Consider the following 27,093-nt stretch of genomic DNA (forward strand, 5'->3'; position numbering starts at 1 on the left):
GGTGACTTGCCCCGAGCCTAACTTTGTGTACATCGTCCTGTACATTGTATTGTTTTATTATTATTACTTTTGCATGAGATGGACAGCTCTTGTGTGTTTGTATTTCAACAACCTTTACTACTCAGAGTGCTGATATGTAATATTGATGTGCACGTGTAGAGTATAAATCTGACACTGACTCAGTACCTGTTACAAATATACCGGTACGTGCCCCCCCCAAATACAGACCATATTTAGAGTAAAAAAATATACTGTACCCGGCCAACCACCCTAATTTATTTTTCAGTGTAATGTTTTGTTTGGTCCAATGAACGTTTTTGGGCCGGGTGCGTTGCGTTCATGCGTTCATGCGAAATCGACTCCATTGATTAACGTAACTGTTGCGTTCGGTCGTCAAAATCGCCCTGGGAGCGATTCTGACGGATACGCAACGCTTAGCGCAAGTGTTGACGGGCACATGGAAAGGTGCTTTCAGGCAACACACTGTTTTGTACTGCAGATTTATCACATAAGTCATGTAAGTGGGCGGTGGTTGTTTCATTTGGTTTTCCACTTGAACAGTGCCTGTGTAGATAAAGTGTGAAGTTTTGGAAACACAGCAGATGACGACGGAACATGGCGTGGCATGTTATAAACTATAAAGAGAAAAATAATGTTCAGCGATAGCGCTCTTCAAGCTCAAGCTCCAATCCACCTCTTTTGCACGGGGGCGTGTCCAAATGCTATGCATGCGCACCATTAAAAAGCTACATACATGTACATGTAATGCGAAACCTCTGCCGTATGCGTTGTACGCTGCACGTACTGGTCTACGACGGACCACAGTACACGTACAGCAGGTGTATGCGTGAAGATAGCGCACCCATATCCGACGTCACATGATCGAGATTTTGGAAGATTAATCCAATATGGTTGCCACCGTGTGACAGTTGGAGTTGTGTGCACGTAGGCCTATTGTACATGTGTGATCATGATGTAAGGTCCGTAGAGAGCCACTTCTTCCGCCAATGTGCCATGTCTGCTGGACCCTTACCTATGTTCGGTGGTACTAGGTAGTATCTGATTGAAAAGCCGAATTCTCAGCCATGGAATTATGCAATTCGTAAACAAACCGATGTCAGAGCTCTGGAAAATCACGAAGGCGGCGTTAGCCGAGATGCTGGTGGACGATACGGTACGAACATGACGAAGCAGCAACCGAATCATCCGCAGTATACAGCGAGCCGCGATCATGAGGAGGAAGACTCCCGTATACCAACGGAGTTGAACGATAGCAACGACGAGCTTGCCCTGCAAACCAGAAGAACTACCGAAGATGTGGACGGTGTAAGTCAAGAAACTGCAAACCGTCATCGCGAAAAATACCATGATCATGTGTACACGAAGCATTCCTTTTCCCAAGCAAAAAGACCCGTGAGTGAGGATCACCGCAAGAAAGACTACATTAAGCCTAGAAGTAACCTACTATCTGAAATACTACAATCCACTCGCACTGCCCCAAGCCACTCAAGCCAGATGAATGAACAAAATCAAAGTGCAAGGCATTCACTGAACAGTATTGGCAAGATCTGGAAGGATTTCAAAACACTCAACGTGATGAATTCTGCCAGCAAATCTGAGGTTACGACTGCCAAAGGACCACATTATGCTAAGGGGAAGTATGACCCGGCTCTCAGCAAAGGGCTCACGTCTGAAGTTCCGTCCTCGGAAATTGAGAAAGAGACGGGGATCCATCAGCGAGCCCACCGGACACACAGCCAAAGCCGATCTCGGCAGGGCTCGCCGTCCGACAGCCAACATTTCCGCAGCAACTCAACGGATCGGGCCTCCATCATGAAACACAAGGAAGCTGTGGACAAAGGCAGGCCCTTTCTGCGGTCGGCATCTGATGATGCAATGCTGACAGAGCAGGTCTTGCAGCGAGACAGTGAGGAAGAGGTGGAGGACATCTCAGCAGAGAAGATGAAGACGAAAATTCTGTCAGTGTGGAACAATGTCAGATATGGTAAGAAGTACTCGCAGTGGCAGTGGAGTAAACTTAAATTGTGTCGTATTTTCTAATCTGAGAATAAACTTGGACTAGTCCCATTTTGTGGCCTTTTGGTACATATTCCATAAACATCCTTGCTAATGATAATATGGCTGAGCATACTCAGTATCTTGACCTTAGAAAGGGGTTACAAAGTAGGGAACAAACATTTTGACCTTGTCTGGTACCCGTAGTTAACGGGTACCAGACAAGGGTCATTCAATTTGAGGCCACAGAGGTGTGCACTGAAAAATCAGACCATTCTATCTGTTTACCAGGTGACTGGTAAAATTAACCATGTCTGATTTTTTTTCCCCATGCGATTTCACAAGATCCGATACCAACAAAAAGGTGTGCAGGTACCACTCGAATTCCATAAAACACAATATTCATTTCAAGTAATCATGTTCACAAAGAAAACCACATGATTCAATACTCGTAGCAGGCGCTGAACCAGACGGGAAGTTTTAGGGTCAATCCCCCCTTACATAGATGCGTAAGTGCAGGGTAATGCATTGCCTTTGTATCTGTTTGCTTGTCCACAACAAGATGACAAAAAAGCTGATAGGCCTAACCCCCTCCAGAAAAATTCCTGGTTCCACCACTTAATAGTCCCAAAAAGAAACAGGCAGCCATCATGTGACTGGACATCATGTGACTGGTTAGCTTGAAACCCAGGTAACTGATTAACCATGGTAACTATTGTAACCATGGTAACTGATTATCATGCAGCTGTTTATAATACACAACCATGACAACTAGGCATTTGTGACAGTCTACCACAATGGTGCAAAAAACTAGATGATGCTTGATCTGATGAACTGGTAAAATAAGCCTTTTGCGAGTTAAATTTCAATAAAATGTGGTACACTGAATTCTTTAAATTTACATGAACATAAATTAAACTCTCCATACTAAAAGACATTACTGCTGTGACTCGTGACTTGGGGCAATCTTTTCCCTAGTTACATAAGAGACGCGTTGCAACAGTACACTGTTTTCAATGAATAAGAAGAGTACAAAAGAACAGTCTACTCCAGAGATGTTGGTCGCCATGGAAAGGCTTGCCCCAAATCACGAGGTATAGCAACAGTGTCTGTCATCTGGGGAATTCGAATTGTTATATTTTATTTACAATCAGATAAGTCAGTGTACCAGATTTTATCCAAATTTAACTTTCAAAAGGCTTATTGGAAAGGTGTGTTGGGTTGTGTAGGAACCCCTAGAACTATGGGGTTTAATTTTCCCACGCTGTGTTATGTAAGCAAGCTGTGGTGCGAGGAACTCAAAAATAAGACATATCAGGATTACAGGTACATGCACATTCAGTATGATGAAAAGAGGAAATGGAATGGATGGCTTACTCTGTGCAAGTGGGACAGACCTCTAGTAACTTACTAAGCAATAATTTTTTTCAACAATTCCAGAAATTTTCCACTGACCATGAAACCAGTAGAACTTTTTTTGTACAATCTTCCGGTGCACAGTATGTACATACACACGTACACACCATTTACATTTACATGTACCAGTAAGCCTACAGTACATTAATGCACAGCTTCATGTACATGTGTGCGCAACATTGTAAGTTCAACTTGTAATTTGCATGGTACTCTGGAAAAGTGTAATTTACAACTTGCCAACTTCATTCACAATTTCAACTGTCAACTACCGGTAAGCTTGTGATGGCCACTTGTACACAGAATTTTTTCTGGTATTACATGTATACATGTCCTATTATATGTAAAGCAAATATTTCACATCTATTAAGCTTCACAAAATATTCTTATCCTTGCGCTCATACGCCCGGTCATTATACATGTACCTGTATAGTATTGAAACAATGTTCAAATAGACTACATGTAAACATTGCTTCCATACAGTATAATTTTTATCATAAAATCACCACAAGCCATGTACATGTACATTGTATGTTTTGGTTAGAACTGTTTGCTAAGTTCTGTTGGACATGTACAGGAAGAGTGCTGTGGCTTCTCTCCAGTTTACATGTACGGTTTAAAGTTCAAAATCACAATGCACCCATGTAGTGCTTGTAAGACACCTGTTTCTGTTTTGTTTTGTTTCTGCACCAAGCCAGCCGTGCAATTAGTGTATACGGTAATTGCACTAGGGAACCACGTTTGTAATCCAGCCAACAAAAGCACATGTGTAATTATTTGGGCTTGTCATTCAGACGTCATCCAGCATTTCTCAAAGTGGATCAGGAAGTGGGACAGTGTGTCATTTCCAGGACTCCTGAGGTACATGTACATACAGACTATACATGTGTACAGGTAGCGCTCAATCTGGCAAAAGAACCCCCCCACAGGGTTGCTTTACCATTCAGGTACTGCAGGTACTGTTCTTTATCTCAAGGATTCTAAAAATTGAGGAACAGTTGAAGGATTTACCAGTTGCTCTTTTGAACGTACATGTACAGTACATGTATTACATTGTACATTGTACCAGCCATTGGACTTTCATCAAGAAGTATGCCTATACATGTACATGTACATACAATATAAATATTGCTCCAACATGTCCAATGCATCTCCACAGAATTAGGAACATCTGATTATCTGTTGTACCGTTCATTGTGACAAGTAGTACCTGTCTGTGTGATCTGCATAAGTTTCATTCATTTGTTTTACAACTTGAAAATGAAACACAAATTATAAGAAGAAGTCCCTGTTTTTTTCAAAAATCCAGAGTGTGAAATCGCAGTCAGACATTGGACATTTTCTGAAATCTTACTGTACATGTATTTGGATGCTTCCAGACAAAATGTCAGAATAAGGAATATGTTTCAGTTTTACAACTGAACTGAAGCAAAGAGCAGATTAAAAATCACATTGAAATCAGAGGATTTGGGACTGTCACCGAAAGGCCGGTTCATACATTCTGCATATTCACTGTCATTTTTATGTACATGTATGTACCTGTCAGAAACATATTGGGTATGAGAAGCAAAACTATTGTAATCATGGCCTACATGTAGTCTCTTGAAGCTTGCCAAGCAGGCTTGCTTCATTACTCACCACAAGCTATGAATGATTAAGTCGATTTCCTCCATCCCTCTTCTTGGTATATAAGGAAGGCACCTTAAGGAAAGTTTAATCCAGCCATGGGCGGCCCCATGCTCTGTACTGTTCGTGTGCACTGTATTTACTACATTATTTGCAAATGCCATCACAGATGACGCACATAAGTCAGGTGCAGACAGTTGGTTTTGGAAAGCAAAGAAGTCGGCTGGTCAGAGTTCTATGTCTTCAAAGGAGTCTCCAATTTTAACATGCCTTTGCAAGAGCAGATTTTCTCAGAAAGTCTCAGGATTTACATTGTATGCTGTACCTAAATTCTGCTACCTTATTTGATGACACAAAAATTTCAAGGATTCTGCTGTGAGAAGTGTCACCTTGGGACTTCCGACTTGGAGTAGGAGTTGAGGTGTCTTCTCCTGATACAGTATTTTTGGTTGACCTCCATGACACACAAGTTTCATCGGTATCACTTGGGACTTCTGCTCCTTGCTCATGTAGAAGGTACATGTAGCAATGTGACATGAGTTTCAAGCAGTGGCAAGAGCATGGAAATCTGGTTCCAAAGAGTGGAAACTTATTGTTCTTCATAGCGATTGGAAAAGAGTATGTGTATACATGTGTGTTTATGAGCAGCAGTCATGTTACAACTATGTGTGATGAAGGTACGTGTACAAGTACAGTCCTCGTGGAGAATTTTACTTTCAAACTTGGAAGAATATACACATGATTGTTAAATGTGTTTCCATGTTGTTGCCATAAATTAAAAAAAGTATTGCCCTTCGCATAAAATTTCGTCAGCAAAACTGCACCGTGACATTTTGTCAAACAAGAACAGTGATTTGTTTGTTTTGGTCATGCATTACTTGTGTTTCCAAATCTTCCAGAGCTGTGGGATTGGGACCGTGTGTGGTAAATGCAGTAACTCTCGTGAAATATTAGCATTTCTACTTGTTCCTGAAAAGTTTGGAAGAGAAAACAAATTTCGTGGAAACTGATCTGGAAAATCACTTCCTGCATATATTGTGTGTTTGGGCAAGACTGTCACATGACTGAAACTGGAACTCTTGACATAGAGTTTTGCTCAGCAGGTGTGAGGAAACGTTTCTGCTTATAATGCAATCCACTGACAGGTTTGGATACAGTACGTGCACATAGGATGTATTTTCGCGTACCAGCATGGCAAAGGAAGTGTACACATGTACCGATGTAATGCATGAGAACTAGACGTTGGAAAGGATTACATGTACAATGCCACAGAGAAAGCTTCATCGTGCTCTAGAGGCAGCCCGCACCAGCAAAACACACATTGTCTTTGTCTGCAGGAACTATGTCATGAGCAGCTTCATCTTCTCAGAATTGTTTTACGGGATCAGAGTGAAGAATCGTGAGTAGATTTTCTAAGATTTAGCTACATGTAGGGTATACATGCTCGCCATGCTGGTGTAATGGCTACCTGTTTAGTTGGTGCTCTTTTTCTTGAAGTTCTGAACCTCATTGGTAGTGTTACCAATATCTGTATGAAGCATTACGGTACGTAGCTAGCAAGAGAGATTTTTTTGGTTACATGGTATTGGGGTAATGGAAGATAGAGATTGTAACGACTTGTAAGGAGTAGGTTCTTATAAACAAATCTGAGGAGACGCTGTTCCTGCGGGGCCATTGCACTCAGGCACACATCTTAACTTGAACGTGCATGCACACACTGGCAAGTCACGACACTTTGTTGATCGAAGAGGAATGTAACCTGGGTGTACATGTACATGTACCACCTGCATGTAAACAGGTTGGCCCAGCAGTAATGACGTGTAATTCGCCGAATTTGTCTATAGAAAGAAATCTGGGCACTAATTCTTTCTGAAGTAGGTTGCATCAGTTGTTGCACCCATGTGGTTAAACCCAGAAGGTTGTGTAGAAAACCAGCTTGCTAGTGGACTGCACCAAAAAACCACATGTTCTTGTACACTATAAATACCTACATGTTGGGTCCAGTCCATCAATTCAAGCCCCATTGAAAACAGTGTAAAATTAGCACTTTTCAGGGCCCAATAATATACGCCTACATCCCTGAGATTTCTGAAAGACAAATGAAATTTTTATCTGGTCACTAATCTTTCAATTTTTTTTCAATTTTTTTGGTGGGTTAACCAATTACGTTTTTAATTATTCCCACAAAACAAAATCTCCCCCAAAAAGTGATTTTTCCGAAGTCTGATTGCAGCCATTTTTCAAGTGGCAACCCTTAACTTTCTCGGGCACTTAGAACCATTTTTCAAACCGTTATTTTTAGCCATTCTGCTCTCATATGAAAGCTCAAAGACCCAGGGAGTTGACCCTGGAAAAGATTTACACAATCTCACCATTTTGGGGGCCAAACAATCTCCTTTTTGAAAAGATACAGTGGGGGCACTTTTAATGCTAATGAGCTGGCCAGAAACTCTCACTTGAATGAGTGGTCTGCACCCTGTAGCTCTTAGTGGTCTGCACCCTGTAGCTCCACCTACAAGAGAGCGAACAAGTCCCCCATGAATTTGTGGGCCATCTAAAGATATGAAAGGAGAGGCAGCTAGCATTGATGAGGAGCACCATTCAACATGTTCAAAAAAGGATGAAATTGTACATCAGACAACTGGTGTAGTGCTCTTGTTGGAGATGTGTCCGTTTGGAGACTCTCTCCACATGAAATTTTGCTGAGAATTTTGATTTTGTGATGGAACAAATGAATAGTGGGTTGGGAATGTCACACCCAGTGCATCCCTTCAGATAACATCCTTGCTAATACAGCTACCGGTATGGAAATGATTGTATCTTACTGTACATGTATTTAGACGCAAAGTACCCGGTTTTTTTTTGGTGCTCACACAGTTCTGTCATGTTAATACATGAGGAAATAGGGCCCCTTATCTGGCTATTCACAGGCCTGAGGGAGCAAAGCCTTGTACTGTGTGACAACATTACATGTACATGTACATGAAGGGTGTGACATTTACACTTTTAAAACGTTGAAATGAAAAACGTCCAGTTAAAGTTTACAGATTTTTCCAAAAGTTTAACAGAACCCATAAATTTGTTTCCAGGTTCAACATTTGACTGGCGTGATCTGGCACTCATTTTTAAGCAGTCCATATAAATGCATTCCTTTTATCCTCAAATTTGATTTAAAACAAGAAAACTTGCTAGTTTTGAATGCCTTCCAACATTGATCTATTGATACGGTACCATCATACCTGTACATGTACCTGGTACATTGGGCCAATCATGTGCATTATTGATGAAGTACATGCGTGCATAACCATAATTTATATAAACACCAATGTACATGTACATGTATGTAGGCCTAAGCGGCTTCTGTAAAGTGTTGGCTAAGTGCTGATACAGAATGGAAAAGTTGTCCTTAACATTTATTGAAGTACCAATAGGCATAGATTCCCACCCGTAGACCAAAATACATTTAAGAGCAGAAGTTAGCCAGGGAACTGCCCAAAACCGATCACAGGAATACAGCAGAAGTTAGCCAGTGAACTGCCCAAAACCAAGCACAGGAATACAGCAGAAGTTAGCCAGGGAACTGCCCAAAACCGAGCACAGGAATACAGCAGAAGTTAGCCTGGGAACTGCCCAAAACAGATCACAGGAATACAGCAGAAGTTAGCCAGGGAACTGCCCAAAACCGAGCACAGGAATACAGCAGAAGTTAGCCAGGGAACTGCCCAAAACCAAGCACAGGAATACAGCAGAAGTTAGCCAGGGAACCTTCCAAAACCAAGCACAGGAATACAGCAGAAGTTAGCCAGTGAACTGCCCAAAACCAAGCACAGGAATACAGCAGAAGTTAGCCAGTGAACTGCCCAAAACCGAGCACAGGAATACATTTAGTAGTAGGAGTTAGCCAGGGAACTGCCCAAAACCGATCACAGGAATGCAGCAGAAGTTAGCCAGGGAACTGCCCAAAACCCAAGCACAGGAATATAGCAGAAGTTAGCCAGGGAACTGCCCAAAACCGAGCACAGGAATACATTTAGTAGTAGGAGTTAGCCAGGGAACTGCCCAAAACCCACCACCACTGGGATACATTTAGCAGTAAAAGTTAGCCATGGAACTGTCAAAAACCCAGCCACGGCTTATTTCCCTTATCTAAACAAAAGTGCAACTCAGTCAAGCTCCATGCAGAATGATGTGTGATTTTATAATGGCTGAGTCATGCTGTCCTTACTGCATCACTACCCAGCAAAGGCAGGTGCAGGATTTTGAAGGTTTGTTTTAATGAGTCAGAAATAAAGGAAACTTTGGACCCCCCCCAGGAAATAACAAGAACGTGTTCATGTACCATAGTAGAACTTGGAATTGAATAGAATAGAATCTAACATTTCTCTTTTACATGCTCCCTTTTTAGTATTACAGTCTAAAAAATTATTTCCCTTCTGTTTTTAAACCGGTGTTTAATGTTTTAATACATGTACATAATTATTGTCTTTAGTGACGTGAAGTTTATTGCAAATAGTACTACAGAGTAGATTGCTTTGTACACTTTCAGATAAACTGTTAATTGAATAGTTATGGTCTCTAGAGAATAGTCAGAACACAGTAATGTTCATGTACATGTTATGTACAATTGCGTCAATCATCAAAGACACTTATTTTTTCAGACTTCTGTCATGTACCTGTATGTATCAAAACTATACATGTATTTCGCACCTTTTAAAAAAAGTACTTTCCATGCTTTTCCGGACAAGCTTAGAGACTCTTACATGTAGTTCATAGGATTTTGTGTTCAATTGTGAACCCAAAATTTGCTTATTATTTACAAGTGTTTCTCATAAAGTGTTGCTAATTGGGTTATTGTGTTTGTGTACACATGCATACAGTATATTGACATACATATGTGTGTACAACAGAGTCTGAGTGCAATTGTGGCATTCTCCTATCCCCACTAAAATAGAATCACACACAGTTTACCCAACCACTGCTAAGGGTGGGACGTTTACCCTTTTGAACGTTTAAATGAAACAAATTCCCAACCCGTTTATAGAAGATTTTCCCAAACGTTTAAACGGAACCGCGGCCCTTTTAGAGGTTTGGCATTTTGATTAATGCAATCTGACGTTCATTTTATTGCAAAGGATGCCTGTAAAATGTAATCTGAGTTTCAGACCACTTTTCCCTTTGGGCATCCATGTACTTTTGAGAAGAAAGTGGATTCTAAAACAATACACACTGCTTGTTTAAATGTCCCAAGATCAATCTACATTTTTACATTTGGTTGGGCCATGTGCATTGGTGAACTACCATAATTATGCACATGAAAACATCAACATAGGCAGTGGTGGCCTCTATAAATTGTTGGCAAAATGTTTAAAATATTTTTTAAATGGTATGGGAAAGTTTTCCAAACGTTTTTCAAAATAAACGTAAATTCCCACCCTCAATCTCTACTCCTGTTCCCTATTAAGATCTTTCCCCCAAGCCAACCTCCAATTTCTAAAACAACTGATGGTTTTAATGGGTGAAGAAAGTGCGATTCTATTTGGCCAGGGGCTGTACCACAGTTGCACTCAACCTCTACTCTTATTAGATCATGGCCAGATGTTGCAAGTTTGCTGTTGAGTCCTACATGTACATGTATTTCCTTGGGAAATGCGTGTACATGTGCTAGTACCTGCACTTTACATGTACTAAAGTCCAGAATTTGTCAAAGCACATCAACTAATAATGCAGTTTACCTCTGCTCATAAGTGTATTCACAATCGCGACAAATGATGAGGCTTAATTTTTATTATCCTCTACTTGAGGCCAAATGGAAGTGAGGATTTCCACCAAATAATGGAATAGGCACCTGCAGAATTTACATACAGGTACTTTATGCATGTACATGTAGGCCTATAACATGCACACGTATGTACATGTACTTTGGCACAGTCACCTGTATGTATGTACATGTACCGGTATGGTAGTGCATTTATGACAGTGCATGGTTTGAGAGGAAGTAGTGGGAATTAGTACTGGTCCCAAGGTTTAGGTCATCAGCTTGACTACATGTACAATGAACCTCCCAACAGGAAGCAGAGGGAGGTAGTCTAGCTGACCCACATGTACACTGTACACCGAGGGACCAGTAATTCTCACTACTTCCCAAAATAAACCATGCTGTATTTGTTTTTACTACACCGCATAAAATTTTTCATGAGCAAATAGAGAACATTTCAAATTCAATGTCACCATACAATTTGTTTCTGAGCAAGAGCGTTTTGCGTGTCTGGCAGGAACTGCTACATACAGGTAGTTCTAACAGACATGACAGACTAGTTCCATGAAGACAGTCTACATGTCAGTAAGACAGGTTCCAGCCATAGAATTTTTAGTGCCACCAGAAAAACAACTACCATACGGCAGCAAACTGGATGCTCACTGGGATGATGTCACCTGCGCACGTATAAGTATTTGCCGAACGTGCGGCAAATTGGCCAAGCGCTACAATTTCCTCATGAATATTTATAGAGTCTATAGTAATGATAATACCAATCAAGGTACAATTAATGTACCTGTAAATTTATTGGCGTGCACAGTACGTATTACGAGTCATGTACTGGTGCTTGTGCATGTACTAGTTAAAGAACTATGTACATGTATGTAAATAGCATGGACAAGTACACCAGTGGCGTATCCAGCAGGAAGGGGGGAGACAGAGAGGGGCAAAAGTCCCTGACAGATTTTTTTTTACAAAAAATACTTCAAACATGTGTGTAAGAATGTTGCCTACTCATAATTTATATATTTATGAACACCAAAACCCTAAAAACACACCACCATGAAATAAAAGCAAAGATGTCGGGACCATGAATAAGGCTTATGATATTTTCTTTCTCCCCCAAAATCATGTCGAATGAGCCCAAAGCCGCATTCGCTTTTGAATCTGCCCCCCCCCCACACACACACACAAACACCATAAAAGCTGGATATGCCACTGATGTACACCATAATTTTGGTCCATTTACAAAAAAGTGTATGTGTACATTATTTATGGTTCATAAGGAATTTTTGTATGCAACATACATGTACATGTACATTCACTACATGCATGTTCCAGTTGATATACATGTACATGTATGACCATGCTGAAAGTATTGTTCATGTACATTTTGTTCAGCTTACTATCATGAAATGAATCCATTTACACATGTAAACTTTTACATGTACATGTGCAGTAGCCTATTGGAAGCTATTGTTTTGTGGTTTTTACCAGTGTGCCTCCATAGTAATTTCCAGAATATTTACCCACGTAATTGGGTGCAGTTTACATGTATTTTCCTGGAGATACAATGAAAAACTGGTACAATGCTTTCAATGTACATGTACATGTATGTACATACCGGTAGTGCTGGAATGTGTACATGTACACACAAGTACATGTACTGCGCGTGTACTCTGGTACCAGTATCTACAATACTATACCGTATGTTAAACACTGAAATTCACATTAGAAAGTCTGAGGGTCGTTTCATATTTAATTAGTATTATTCAAAAACTAATAAAATAGCTGATGTAATATTTTCTCTTTGATGGGAGACATGTACAATGTACATGTATGGTACATACAGTGTATGTAATTTAGGCATTTAAAAAAAAATGAATATGCAATCAATAAATTTTGAAGCACTTTTGAGTGGGAAAAGTGCCCGTGTAGCAACTTGGTTTGTTGAGCAAGAAATGTAAAACTCATGAGTGGAAATCTGGCTAAAAAACTGTTTGACTTTGCTTGATATTACACCGTGCATGTAAATATTGGTAATATGTTTTTTCTGTGTTCATGTTCTTTACTTTTTTGGCAGGTTGGACTGTGAAAACAAGAACTGCATTCAGCCTGACCAAGCCAATCTGGATTCTGGGGAAATGTTTCAAACACCGATCTGAGGAAGGTGAGAACCCAGGGAACCTTAGTATCCACCCCCCCCAATAAACACTGTGCATGTGTTTTAACTTTCATTTGACACCTGACACATTTTTCATCATACATGAAGTAACATGACTGTCATGCAAGCCACATGAACATTGTTTTTAGGGTAACACCACCAACTGAAAAAACAAAATCGGCAGGGAAGGGAATATAATTTATATTTTGATCGAAATTCCACTTCTTTACATGTACGTGTACATGTAGAGGGAACCGAGGGAGGGCAAAGGTCAGGTGGTGTTAGACCCGCAAGAGGCGAAAACAAACATCGAACCTATGAAAATATGAAACACCGATCACCTGTTTGTCATGCATCCTGTTTAATTTTATGTTGTATGGATGAAATAAGCTGCAGGAAATATCTTGCTAGACAGTGTGAGGAAACGGCCGTGATGCATTAATGTGGCATTCATGGACAGCATCTCACAATGGCAATAAAACCATGCTGTTGTGTACAAAATGAAAGCCATTTTGCTGTCCACAGTGTACATGTAAGTAAAATTTAGTGCAGATTCGATCAGAAATTTGTCTGAAGAAAAATGTGTTTATTAGAGAAAAACACACTTTAGGAAACAAGTTATAAATCCAGCTTGCCACGAAAATCAGGTTGGGTGGCAATGCAACTTGCATGTGAAAACTTATTCAACTGGCCTACAAAAATCCAGTTCTACAATGAGTAAGATCAAGAACCATGACAGTGATCCTGTGATGACCACGTAATGTACTCGTATTGTACATAATGTATCATGTAAAGTGATACTGCGATACATGTAAATCAAAAATGAAACAGAAGAATTTCCAGTGCAAGTTTGCAAAATGCTGTGGCAAAATTGGCACATCCGTTCCAAGATTCTTGTGTGCTTGCTCTGTGTTCATGCACACAGGATGGAGAATGATTGCCAGCTACACATCCACATAATGTGCATGTACATGTACATGTACAGACATGTACATGTACCTGTCCTGTAGATGTACACACATGTACATGTCCTGTGCATGTACACACACGTACATGTACTTGTGTACCGCTACATGTAAAAAGTCTCTGTAAACTCCCTCAAACTCTGTGCTAGTGGTGGGAAGAGGGATATCACACTTCCTTGTTCCTAATTGCAGACACCGGCTTCAGGTCACAGATGTGTCTACAAAATTGAAAGTGCAAGTATACATGGAGTTTAGCCTAAGAATTGCAAAGTACACTGATTACCACCCCTCACCTTTTGAAGACTGAGCAAAGTGCCTGCATATTAGTACACGCACCATACTCGTGTGTGTTGTGCATGAAAGATCTTGTACATGTGATGACTGGAATTATAAGCCGTTAGTGCATTTAGCATTTAGCTTGTGCAAGGGAGTGAACACCAGCTTCAAGTTGCAGACATACATGTACGTGTATCTACAAAATTGAAAGTACATGTACATGCCTCATCCACCAGTAGGGTGTCAAGATTTGCTGAAATGGGCACAAACCTCAAGCATGTAAATATGGTACATGTACAGTGCAGTAATGGCACTTCCTTGGATTACATGTACATGTAATCTATAATTGATGCCTCCACATGTTTGGAATTTTCCTGTCTCCACCTGCTGCGCAACCCAGGACCCAAACATCTCTAATCCAAGTAACTTTCTGAAAAAAATGGCACCACATGCTAAGACTTTAATCACTTGTGTGAGTATTGCATTGATTTTAAAAGAACAAAATCGTTCAAATGCTAGGCCATGTACATGTACACGTGCACACATCCACAAATGCACAAGCCTGAATTCTGTCCCACTGCACTTGCATGTGTGGTGAACCATCAGATCAAAACTTTCTGTCACACTAATATACATGCAGTGTACATGTAAATGTACACGTACATCCAATTAGCTTTGATTTTTCAAGTATAGTTACAAATGAAGCTTTCTAAGGAACTTATAAAGCATTGTTTTGATATTGCCCACAGATGTTGATGAACGGTTGCCCGGCTTGGATATGGTCAAGTCACAGGCGATGGAGCTCTTCAAGCGGGAGTTCTCCTCGCGCATCTGGCTGACCTACCGGCGGGAGTTCCCCCAGCTGGCTGGCTCCTCCTACACCACGGACTGTGGCTGGGGATGCATGCTACGCAGTGGTCAGATGATGCTGGCCCAGGCATTGGTCCAGCATTTCCTAGGGAGAGGTGAGACATCTAGTCTCGTCTGTCCAGCTCAACCCCCGTCCTTTCCTCCCTCCATCCCTTCCTCCCTACTTTCCTCGCACTTATCCTTTGGTAAACCTCCACAAGCTGCTGCAAGTACATTATGTGCATTTGTAAGAGACATAGGGAAGGAGCCTTTTGGGTGTCAACACATGCACCGGTATAATGTGCCGACATGTACATGTACTTGTACATTGTTCTATCTGTTCTGCCTAATACAAACCAACACAAATGTCAAGGACTGACATATCAGTTAACAAGTTTAATAAACAAAAGGGATTGACACAAACACCTTTGGTCAATCCTGGAGTCACCAACCATTGATCCCCTGCCCTCAGGGTCCAGTCCACTAATTCAAGCCCCATTGAAAACAGTGTAAAATCCGCACTGTTCAGGGCCCAATAGCATGCACGCCAACATCCCTGAGATTTCTGAAACACAAATGAAACTCTTGTCTGGTCACTTATCTTTCAATTTCTTTTCTGAAACACAAATGAAACTCTTGTCTGGTCACTTATCTTTCAATTTCTTTTCAATTTTTTGTGGGTTAACCAATTACGTTTTAATTATTCCCACAAAACAAAATCACCCCCAAAAAGTGATTTTCCCGAAGTCAGATTGCAGCCATTTTTCAAGTGGCAACCCTCAACTTTCTCGGGCACTTAGGACCATTTTTCAACCGTAGTTTTTAGCCCTTCTGCTCTCATATGAAAGCTCAAAGACCCAGGGAGTTGATCCCGGCAACGATTTACACAGTCTCACCATTTTGGGGGCCAAACAATCTCCTTTTTCAAAAGATACTGTGGGGGCACTTTTAATGCTAATGAGCTGGCCAGAAATTCTCACTTGAATTAGTGGTCTGCACCCTTCATGGATGTAAGATTGGTACATGTACATGTACACCTGTATGGTGTAATATCACTCTGTGACTCAAACTGAACAGCATAAACTGCAACTCAGCTCAGCTTGACCGTCGTGATCTATATTAAATGTGTGCTAGACTTCGGTCCTACCACCCTCAGAAACTCATTACAACACTGTTAAATAATCCACAGAGATTTACCTATTAAGTGCACAGTTTGGCAGCCATGGAAATGTAGAGTTAACATTTTTCACCATTTGGCAACAACGACAAGTGGAACCCTGGAGTTAGACATGTACATGTACCAGGTGAAACACTCAAGACCCTGAAAGGACTTGGCACAGCTGTACACATGTGCCATGAACTGCAGCACTGCACTGTCTGTGTTTACAGAAAACTTCTCAGACGCCATTACATGTTTGTTATGGGCAGTTTTTCTTCGTTTTGCCTGATCAAAATGGCTCTTTAAAAGTCATTGATTGTCATGATCGTGGTGGAGATCTATCACTTGGCAAAGGCTTGAAAACTCCATTGAAATTTTCACTGCACGGAAGTCAGGTGGAAAAAGAGGTAGCAAAGGGTAAGACAAGTATTATTGAAAATTAATCGGAAAACTCAACAAGCAAGGAAGCTGCAGGTACACATGATGCAAGAAATTGTTGAAACGGAGGATTGAGGGACATATTTAATTAGGCATGTTTTTCCCGGAGTTTTCATTTTCCTCAAATCTCACCCCCTGCATTCCAGATTGGAACTACTACAGTGAGCAAACTGTGCAGGAGCAACGCTACCACCACGAGATAGTGAGGTGGTTTGGAGACCAGCCAGATGACATGAGCCCCTTCTCTCTACACCGGTTGGTGGAGATAGGCAAGAGTTCAGGCAAGAAGGCAGGGGACTGGTATGGACCCGCCTCAGTGGCACACATCTTCAAGTAAGTCCATGTAAATTCTTCCAGTATACAGTACAGTTTTAAGACGAGGAGTCAAATAGTCACAGAGCACGAAAAATCTATCTGCTGTGTTTGGAAGTGCCCCCTCATTGGTGGGGAAGAGAGAGGCTATGGGGACTATTCCAACTTTCAAGGTACCCAATGCAAATACCAACTGAAAGTGAATATATGTGGTCAGCACAGCCCACATCATGCAGACATGAGCGTGATGCAAGTGCGTCTCCACCAAAGAGAAGTCGCATATCATTATCTGCTTCTGCTCGGAGGAGATAAGCACGCAAGCACTTGTTTCCCATGCTCATGCGAACAGCGCGTTCACAGTGGGCTCCCTGTAGGAGCAATAGATTTACAGTGTTGCGTTGGACAGCAGCTGGGATGAATACACAGATTTCTGGCACCCAACTGAAAATAGTTAATATCTGTTGCATTTTGAGTGGGGATATTACCTAAAACTTTCAGATTCTGAAATATATATTTTTTAAGATGGTAGCATATTTTTCTTCATTTGTTTACCTTGAAAAAAAAATTGATGTTTAGGAATACTCCGTTTTTGAGGGGATATTTGTTACCCAAAACTTTCAGATTCTGAAATGCATTTTATGAAAGACATCAAGATTTCTTTCCTTAATTGCTTGCCTGGGGAAAAAAGGAAAAACTGTTTCATGTCCAGGAATGGACCCAAAATAACTTTTTGGGTCCAACATTTTGCAGAATCTCTTACAGTAGTGTAGCACTGGACATCATGTAATGGCAACATACATCTGCCTTGAGGCTTTTAATAGCAGTCACAGTTCTATGAGCTATCGAAGCATTTGGAAATGCATTTCCCGTTCCAATAATAGCACGCCACTTACGCTGCGCTGGTTGCTCATGTGAGGTGCTGTCAGGGACAGGAAACTCGCTTGCACTGATAGCAACTCTGTGTGACTGTAACCTATTAACATTTGACATTGGTCAACACAACATTTCTTGGAGATTTGTTGGGCATAGTGAAAATTTTTCATCCACTGATGATGCTTTATTTCAAAATGCACAGAAGTTTTGTTACTACAAGAAGCAGCATTGTAAATAATCATTTATTATGCTCCACCAGAGGAGCTGAAACGGCATACACATGTAATGTTTCTACCCGTACCTTTGTCCTTCCGGGTGTTTTTTTATTAATTTTTTTTTTAATGTACAATGTACATACATGTACCTCATGTAGACCTGAACACAAAAGAGATTAAAATACTGGCACATGTCATGCAGGGTTTGAAGATGCGTAGACTTGCCTAGGTCCATGCAATGTCTGAAATGTGTTTAGAGGCATTTGGGGGTTAGAGTTATCTGTCATAAAATGAGGAGAGACAGTCTGAGAAATCTGAAAATTGTGTCAGAAAAATCAGGGGTTTCTTTTAGTTTTTGTAACTCAGGGCTGTATCTTTCTCATTACAAGTCTAATTCCGTTGAAATGTTGCAGATGCTTTAATAGGGATGCGTTTAAGATGAAAAATGAAGTGAAGTCATCCTGACATCATGGTGTAGTTACTGTGAATTATTTTTCATATTTTAACATTGCTTTTAACATACCGTTTCCTAATTAAAACAAATTCCTTTTTTGTCCGCAAGACCTTCAGTGTTATGTACATGTATGTGATATCCATCAATAACAGAGCGTCTTGTGATGCCATCATGACGTCATCATTTGAATTTTTATGACTTCAAAGTTTACAGTTTTTTTTACTGCCACTTCCCTTGCTCATGACTTTACATTTTTTTCTTTTATGGCACCCCGACCTGAAATAGCTCTGCTGTTATGACTATCACAACTGCTGCAGTATCTCTAGATTTTTTAAATTTTCTTAAATACATGTAACCAAAGGAATGTCCACAGAACATATACTGGTACATGTATGTGTGCGTGCACCCATATGCATTGTAAAAGTACATGGGTAATTCCAGAAATTAGGGGTTTCTTTTTCTTCATGACCCTGTCACATCTGACGTATGATTTTGTTAAGTTCAGAACACATTTTCTAATTTCCAAGAGTGATGAATTAATGCAAATTACGTGCCAAACAAATACCGGTAGTAATAGTGTGAAATCAATTCCGGTGACATTTTCATGTCAAATAACAAAGGTCAGATGTAACAGGGACACAAAAATGTCACACTGTTGGACCCTTAATTTAAGTGCATTTGGTTTCCAGTCCATACTCGCTCTCGCAGGATTTCTCCGGGCACTCCGGTTTCCTCCTGCCTCTAAAACTGGACCTTCTTCCTAACTTCAGTTGTCTCCTTTGCTGTTGTCTTAACTATACATTTACATACATGCACTATTGACATGTTATGGTCTCCAATGAAACTTAAATGTACGTGTACAGTGTATGATCATTCTCAACTGCGCTTAGGAAATCCCAACAGCTCCAGGTACCTTTCTCTTTTTCACACAAGCTAGGGAGTTAGGGTAACATCTCATTCTAATAAAGTACCCTCTATATGTGTCCCTTTTTTCAGAGAAGCAATGGATCAGGCTATGGATCTCAATCCCCTGCTGGAACAGGTGTGTGTCTACGTGGCCCAAGACTGCACAAGTGAGTTTAATAGTCCCCTGTTATTATTTCTTGACCATGCTGCCGTGTTTTATTTTCTACCTTGAGGAATGCACAGCACCCTTGGCTATGCCCTGCATAGGATAAATTCATTCCTAGGGTCTCAAAAGGCAATTTATCTCGTAACAGCAGTTCACATGACAAGTTCATCTTCGTCTCCAAAATATGCAGATAGTTACTGAACAAACGCAAAGTGCTGTTATGGATGGGTCCATCAGAAGTCCTTGCAAGCCAGCAGAAGTCATCCAGTCTTAAGCCAAGTCACAAACTTTTAACATGAACTGTGACAGAAAACATTCGTCTTTCACTGTTCCCCAGGTTACTCATGACAGGTCTTGTCAGTGAAAGGACTTATTAAAGGAATTGCAATGGACTTGCATACAACACCGAGGAGAAATATCTACATGTATCAGTACAAAGTGATGGAGACATGTTTAAGTCCAGTCCGTAAAAGAAAAATTCAGTTTCTAAAAGACCTGTAGGAAAGAACTGTGCATTTTCCAACTGTATAATCTTACCCAGATGTGAGCTGTTCATTTTTAACGTCACAGTGGGCGGATTCATGAACAGATGACCCTAAGGAGTATTTCTTATTTCAACTCTGAAAAAGCCTATGCCAGTATGTGTAGTTTTGGTACCGTATTTCTGCTTCTGGTACAGAGAAATGAGAGTTAGTATTCCAAAAGAAAAAGTGTTCAAGACATTTTTTCCCTCATTGATTTTTCACATACATGTACATTGTAAAGAGTGTGCACATTTCTTTTTCTGTTTCAAACAGTTATACTTCCTGATGATTGAACGTGTAAGTTGCTTATTTGTGGGTGAAAATTTTGGTGGATCCCGTTGCAGAAGATTTGCATATATGTATGTGTTGAGTCCTTTATAATCTAACATAGCAGCTACTGAATTTGTAAGTGCATGCACGTGTAGACTACAGTACATAATCGTACATATTTCGTGTTTTCATGAATGACTTTGTGTTCATGTTTCAGTCTACAAAGCAGATGTAATTAACTTGTGCAAGCGGAAGCGTCCTGGTTCCCTGCAGCCTGTGTTCAGTGACCACAGCTCTCCGTCCACACCTCAATCTCCACCTGTTTCTCCCCTCCGAAGCTCCACTCATCAGCTGCCGGTTGGTCCCCACCTGCCAGCAGTCACAGACACTCTTTCTTCATCAGCTGTTGTCAGGGACACCGGTTCTGGTCCTCCTGCAGTGGAGCAGGAGAAAGGACCCAAGTTATCACCACCAAGGAGGGTCCAACAGTCGTGCCAGACGGACTTTGAGAGCAGTAGCGAACTGAATGGACACCCTGTTGCTGCAGTGCTCCCGCTGGGCAAACGTCCCACAAATGCTAACCAGGCTCATAGCTCCACAGAGCCGAGTTTGGCTCGGCCAAGGAAATTGCCTACAGTAGGCTCTCCCCCCTCAGTGGCACCCAAACCAAAGACAGCACACCAGTCCCGCTGGAAAGGGAACAGCCCAAAGGCCCAGGAACCATCCTCCAGGTCCCAGGTGGAGGCAGTGAAGAATTGCATCGAGCTGGACGATGTCACTCATCACTCCAACGGGAAGCCAGCGAGAACCAGTTTAGTAGCAGAGAGTGGGAAGCCCCAGAAGGGAGATGATGCATCCTCAACGTGGTGTGCTTCGGTAATCCTCGTGCCAGTCAGGCTTGGAGGAGATGAGGTCAACCCCATCTACATCAGCTCTGTGCAAGCGTTATTCACCCTAGACTGCTGCATTGGGATTATTGGCGGGAAACCCAAGCATTCGCTTTACTTTGTAGGATACCAAGGTAATGCACTAACAAGTTTTACACAGTATGTTATAGTCACCTTAGCCCTTTGTCACTACTAGGCACTCATTCCTTTGTTAAATTCCAGTGTTAAGGACTTGAGGATTTCTCTCTCTCTGAAGTACTGTACGTGCATTCACATGTACTTGATATTATTTAGGCATCATGTTTTTTGGCAAGAGAGCTGTTCTGGTTTTGAGTTTAGATGGTCCATGCTCAATTGTGGACTTTTCCCAAGGCTGAAATTCAGACAGCAAGGAGTACATTTGGATGCTGCATTTTCAAGTTCTGTTGGAAACCAGATCAGCCATTACATGCATCTGTCCCTTTAGATGTTTTATGAATCCCTCAAGACCATCCGTTTGCAGCCTGGGTGATATTCTCTCATTGAAACCTTTTACATTTTGCATCAATCTAGCCGTATGCACTCTGTACTTATTTGTTGAGTGCCTTTTTGGGGATGTCACTGTAATTTAAAAGAAACGTTACAGGTGGCTGGATTTTTATCCAGATTTTGTACTACATTGTCATATTTTCCATTGTCACTGTTTTATTTGCACATTACTTTTGCGAGTGATAAAATTCATTTTTTGTTCTTGTCTTCAGAGGAGAAGTTAATTCATCTGGATCCTCACTACTGTCAGCCTGTCGTTGACATGAAATCCAGGGAGTTCTCTTTGTCTGTAAGTGCTTTATTTCGTCCGTGAAAATTTTCAGAGGAAATTAGCATCCCCAGTTCAACACACACATTAGTGTTGCATACATTTATCTACACAGAGTATGCACTTGGAGGAAATACTTTTTTGTGTAAACCGTGAACACTGTTCCAAGTTCATTTTCAAACATATTCGTTAACTGTGTTTACTTCTTTTGCAACAGAAACCCCAACCCCCAAATACCTTGAGATCTTTTAGAAGGGGGGTAGCTTTGTGTGCACCTGAGCAAGTCCTTGCAACAGCTTCACAAACTCTGTTGTGTGGACCTATTTTGTTTTCAGGTCCTCACAAGGAATAGCATGTTTGTAAACTAACTGAGAATCCACCAACACCAACATCCATTTAGCATGTAAAGCCCTGTTGGGAAAATACTAATTTAGTATTTCAGCAAGAGATCACTTGTTTCAGTCCTGCCTTAACTTTTTTTATTTTAATTAAAAAAGGAGTATGGGGTTCAAGATGCATTTTACTATTTTTAGCAGTCGTCCTTCATTTTAGACCTGGCATTTTTTACCTGGTCTGAAAATTGATTGTTTATTGACTAATAAACATTGCAGCATTTCTGGCAATCTGCAATGAAAACCTCACATTTGGTGAGAATGGCACAGTCCAAAGATGAACCCCACAGGAGGTATCAAAATGAGAAGATGGCACTCTAAAAAACATATGAAACATTTTTGGATTGGCGCCAACCCCTTCAAGAGGTAAACTGTACCATTTGCTGTCATGCCTGTATCCTTTCAATGTAGATTTTAGGGCATATTAAATTTTACAAGTGCATGTACTGCACTGCATTAAGGCTCGCCAAAGTCTCCAAAACTTTAACGGCTCGTTCTTTTTCCCTTTTCTGGCAGTCGTTTCATTGCATGTCACCCCGCAAAATGGCCATCAACAAGATGGATCCCAGCTGTACCATAGGCTTCTACCTGCGCACAGAGGAAGACTTTAACCAGTTCTGTGAAATAGTCCCAGATGTAAGATAATGGATCCCTATTGGACTTTTGTGCATAGGAGCTCCTACAACAGGACAAATGCCCCACATCCTGTCAGTAGACAGAACACTTCCCAGGAATTTTGTGATTCGGTAATAAAAAACATGCTGTAACAGGCATGTGGTGTAACATGTTACATCACAAACAGATTTTTAGTGTTCTGTTCTGTCATCAGGTACTTGTAAAACTGTGATTGCTATTGAAAAGCTGAAACCATATGTAAAATACTTGATGTTTATGTTCTTTTTCTAGCAAAGCGCCATGCGCCACACTGTTGTGTTACCCTCAGTGGAATAAGAAAAAAAAGTTACATGTATTCTCTAGGCATTCTTCGAATGCGGAAACTATATACTTGTTTCCACTTTGACCAGCGGTTGAACGTTGAAAATTGTGTTGCGTTCCCAGAGAGATTGATTTGGAATTTGTGGAAGATTTTTATGGAGAGTGCTAAAAGCAGTAGATGGAGCACTTCCTGTTCTTACAAAGTATTCCCTTTGCAGTCAGACTTGGACACAAAAAAAATTAACCTGTCGGTTTTGGCATTAGACAATGAATTTTATTTCAGAGCAGAAATCACTCCATGGTCTCAATCCAGTTATAGCCTCCACACTAATACATATGAAGAACAGGAGCGCCCAAGACATGGCAAAATTAGAAATCCTCAGGGAAACATTCTAAATGTGATAGTAACGTCCTGTGGCAAATTCCTTTATTAAAAACATTTTTCCCCCTTTTTTACTCCAGATTGTTCAGAACTCAACAACTCGCCAGTGCTCCTCCGACTACCCAATGTTCATTCTACGAGAGGGAAGCTGCCACGACTGGAACAGCCAACACCAGACCGATCCAGAGAAACCTGAGCGCTACCTCCGGGTGCGGCACTTCAACCAGAACGGTCAGCTCATCGCCCCCGTGCGTGAGACGGACGACTTCGTATTCCTGGACTCCTAAAAGTGGACACGTGCACAGATGAGCTGTTGAGATACTTTGTAGTCGCTCGCAAAACCCACAACTCTGCCTGGCTGCATGCCAGAGCGTACCCTGAATGATACCAACTCACACTATGAATTTCCGCTCGGTTAAAATGCATTTAAAACTGGTGTATGCCATCTGATCACTCAATTTAACTATGTTCATTTTCGGTTAAACTTGGGGTAGCAAAAATACAGGGTTAAAAGGGGGGGTGTTTTTGGAAACTGGTAAGGAGCTCTGCTCTGTCTGTCAATGACCCTGTGTTTTCCAGTCATTGATTCATTAATTAGCAAGAATGGCCCTGGTCAATCTAAAATGCCATCAAGAACGCCTGCAATCCTTGTTCCCTGCTTAACATTGCTGTGCATACTGCCACTGGTAACCATTGATACAATTAGTCTTCACTACAGTAAACAGATTGTGCCTGCTGAGTCACGTGACCTGTAGTGGGTATCTAACATCGACAAACATGGCGCCCTTCCATAGCAAAGTGCGTTTTAAGTGTGTTGTTTACTAAAAATGAAGCCTATTTTTTGGTGTAGTACATGGCTTATCAGGCTTTATTTTTGGTAAATGTTACTTACGATACACTTCGCTGTGGGAGGACGCAAGTTTTGTTGATGTTTGGTACCCATTATAGGTCATGTGACTTAGCAGGTGCAATCTGTCTTTACTTGGTAAGCTCAATAACTTTCAGTCCAGCTGCAGTTAAGTGGGTTTTCCCTTGTGTAATACTTCACAGGACGGGTGTATTCCCCAGAAGAGTCTTTGATTTGAATGCTGTCTTATGCAATAGAGCCAACTCACTGAGTTTACCCAGTGACAATAGCGAAATGGTTGATTGTGTATGAAACAGGAGCAAAAAGACCTGCACTGGGTAGCAGGTGGCTACTTTCATGACCCAAAATACGAACTTACTACACCGAACGATGTCTAGATCATCATCTGTAACAAGAAGCCACTCTTTTAACAATGCAAGGTCATTTGGGATAAAAGCACATGACATCATGCCAGCTGGAACAGGTTTAATCTTGGCTAGTTCCCTCCATATAAATAATATTGAGAGCAGGTAGCTGTCGACTGTAAAAATAGTGGATGATGTAATGTCTATGATGCCCCCTTATGGTTTTTAGGTGTAGTCACTGTGCATATTCTGTGGAATGCACAGTGCGTACAGCTAAATGTCACACACTGAGCCCTAACTTAACGGACATTTTGGAATGTGACTTCTTCATGATGTTCCCACCTGACCCAGTATATGTTATGTACAGATGCCAAAGGACTTGTAGATGGTATGTGATGTAAAACCTAGAAGTATAAGCAATCGATGTATATTAGTTATATATAGTTTGTCTTTGCCTCCAACTACCATTGAATAATCTTAATTTAGAAGATGCCCAAACAATAAGTCAAATACCTATGAGTTGTTTTACTATCTTATACTGGCTTATGCACACACAAGGTCACAGAATTTATGCATGTATATGTGTACTAACCTGTTAAACAAATATCTGATTTTATCTGCAAATTGTCTTAACCCCCAGAAATGAACTCTTGTGATTTTTTTTCTTCATTTGTCTTTTGTATGTCTTAGAATATAAAAACTTTAAAATGTCACATCTAGAAATTATAAATGGTCCATAGAGGCTCTACCACTCTATTTAATACCAATTAATTTATTGATCAAATGTTAAAACTCGTCTGTTTTGATTTTTGTTCTTCACTAACATTTATCTGTGTTTGTGTACAGATGTCTCTTGGTAATTTGTATCTGTTTACAAGTCTTCATGATTGTTCATCTTTGTTGTGCAATGAACTGTGGAAACTGAATTGTATCTAGGATTGAACCAGGTGTAGAGCAAAGGGGTGAGCGTGGCAGCGTGAAATGGAGGATTCTGCTCTCAACAGTTTGGTAAACTACACCTGCAGTCTTTGTCATCTTTAAAGAGAGTTAAGGATCGTATAAACGCGTAAAAGCTGCTTCCATTCCATTTGAAAATCTTCCTTCGGAAAATTGACCCGTTCAGGTTTTGAGTCCAGGAGGAGCAAACTCAATTTTTTTTTTGGGGGGGGGCAGTTTTCATCATAAAGTTCTTTTTTGTCTGATCTGAGGAATCAAACCACTGGATACCCGACAAAGAACCGAGGAAATCGAAGTTGGAAGCTGGTATACTGTCTTTCTCAGAGAATTAACATGCACCAGATGTGTTTCTAGTTTCCTGTATCTTTGATCTGGAAAAACTAGGTAACACCCAGCAGGTCTGGAAAAGTGATGATGAAAACTTTTATTTTCAATGTTTTGTTGTTTTAAATGTTTGATTTATTGTATTTTTATGTCAAGACAGGATTCGTGTGAGAGAGCTTCTTGGACCTGTATTATACAAATAGGAAAAAAGAATTCAAGGATGTTGTGTAATTGTCTTGATTGAACAAAACCAACACGAGGTGTATACTGAAGTTTGTTCTCACAAACAAACTGGAGTTAGTGGTACTTCTGGAAACAGTGGGTAGATGGAAAAATCATCAGACACCCTGGTTTAGAGCTGTGTGATTGAGTTCAACACAAATCCCTGCGCTGCAAGTCCTCATGAGTCGTCCAAGTCAAAAACTACTAAAATAGCACCCTGAATATAATGGTTAATATTCCACTTCCTTGAGAGGGACTACATAGCGAAGTTGCGTCTTACCAAACTAGGTTTAAGAAATCGAACAATATTGGAGCTGGACAATTTCCACCAGTGATATTATGTTATGTAAACGTGTATTAAATGTGTAGATATACCGAGGTTACTGGATGTGTACATGTTAAATGAATAGAGAGAATTAAAGTCTTTGTCTGAGATTGCTAGTTGCTATTTCTTCTCTTGTGTTTGAGATATCCTTGCAGTGATTTAGGGGCATTTTGGAGCATCTGATTACTATGATTTTTTTTTATTGTGACAGTAGCAGATCTTCCATTTTCCAGTTTTGTTCTTGGGAGAAATACTTTCTCTTTTTCTGTTTTCTGTCAT

The 27,093-nt window shown here is 40.7% G+C and overlaps 1 protein-coding gene across 2 annotated transcripts; it reads left to right on the plus strand.

The window, feature by feature from the left end:
- The first annotated feature begins 466 nt into the window (after window positions 1-466).
- On the plus strand, window positions 467-26,937 carry LOC110980151 (cysteine protease ATG4D-like). 2 transcript variants are annotated; one of them, XM_022236527.2, is made up of 9 exons: window positions 467-2,005; window positions 12,894-12,980; window positions 14,965-15,180; window positions 16,808-16,994; window positions 19,512-19,588; window positions 20,599-21,402; window positions 22,009-22,085; window positions 22,973-23,092; window positions 23,855-26,937. In XM_022236527.2, the coding sequence occupies exons 1-9, from the start codon at window positions 1,183-1,185 to the stop codon at window positions 24,059-24,061; spliced, it is 2,598 nt and encodes an 865-aa protein (XP_022092219.2). In that variant the 5' UTR covers window positions 467-1,182; the 3' UTR covers window positions 24,062-26,937. The 2 variants fall into 2 exon arrangements, with proteins under 2 accessions (XP_022092219.2, XP_022092220.2); XM_022236528.2 differs by lacking the exon at window positions 467-2,005 and adding an exon at window positions 5,207-6,454.
- The last annotated feature ends 156 nt before the right edge of the window (window positions 26,938-27,093 follow it).

This window comes from Acanthaster planci, linkage group LG12, assembly GCF_054643075.1.
Source record: "Acanthaster planci isolate LZ-2023a linkage group LG12, COTS_SCS, whole genome shotgun sequence".
NCBI lineage: Eukaryota > Metazoa > Echinodermata > Asteroidea > Valvatida > Acanthasteridae > Acanthaster > Acanthaster planci.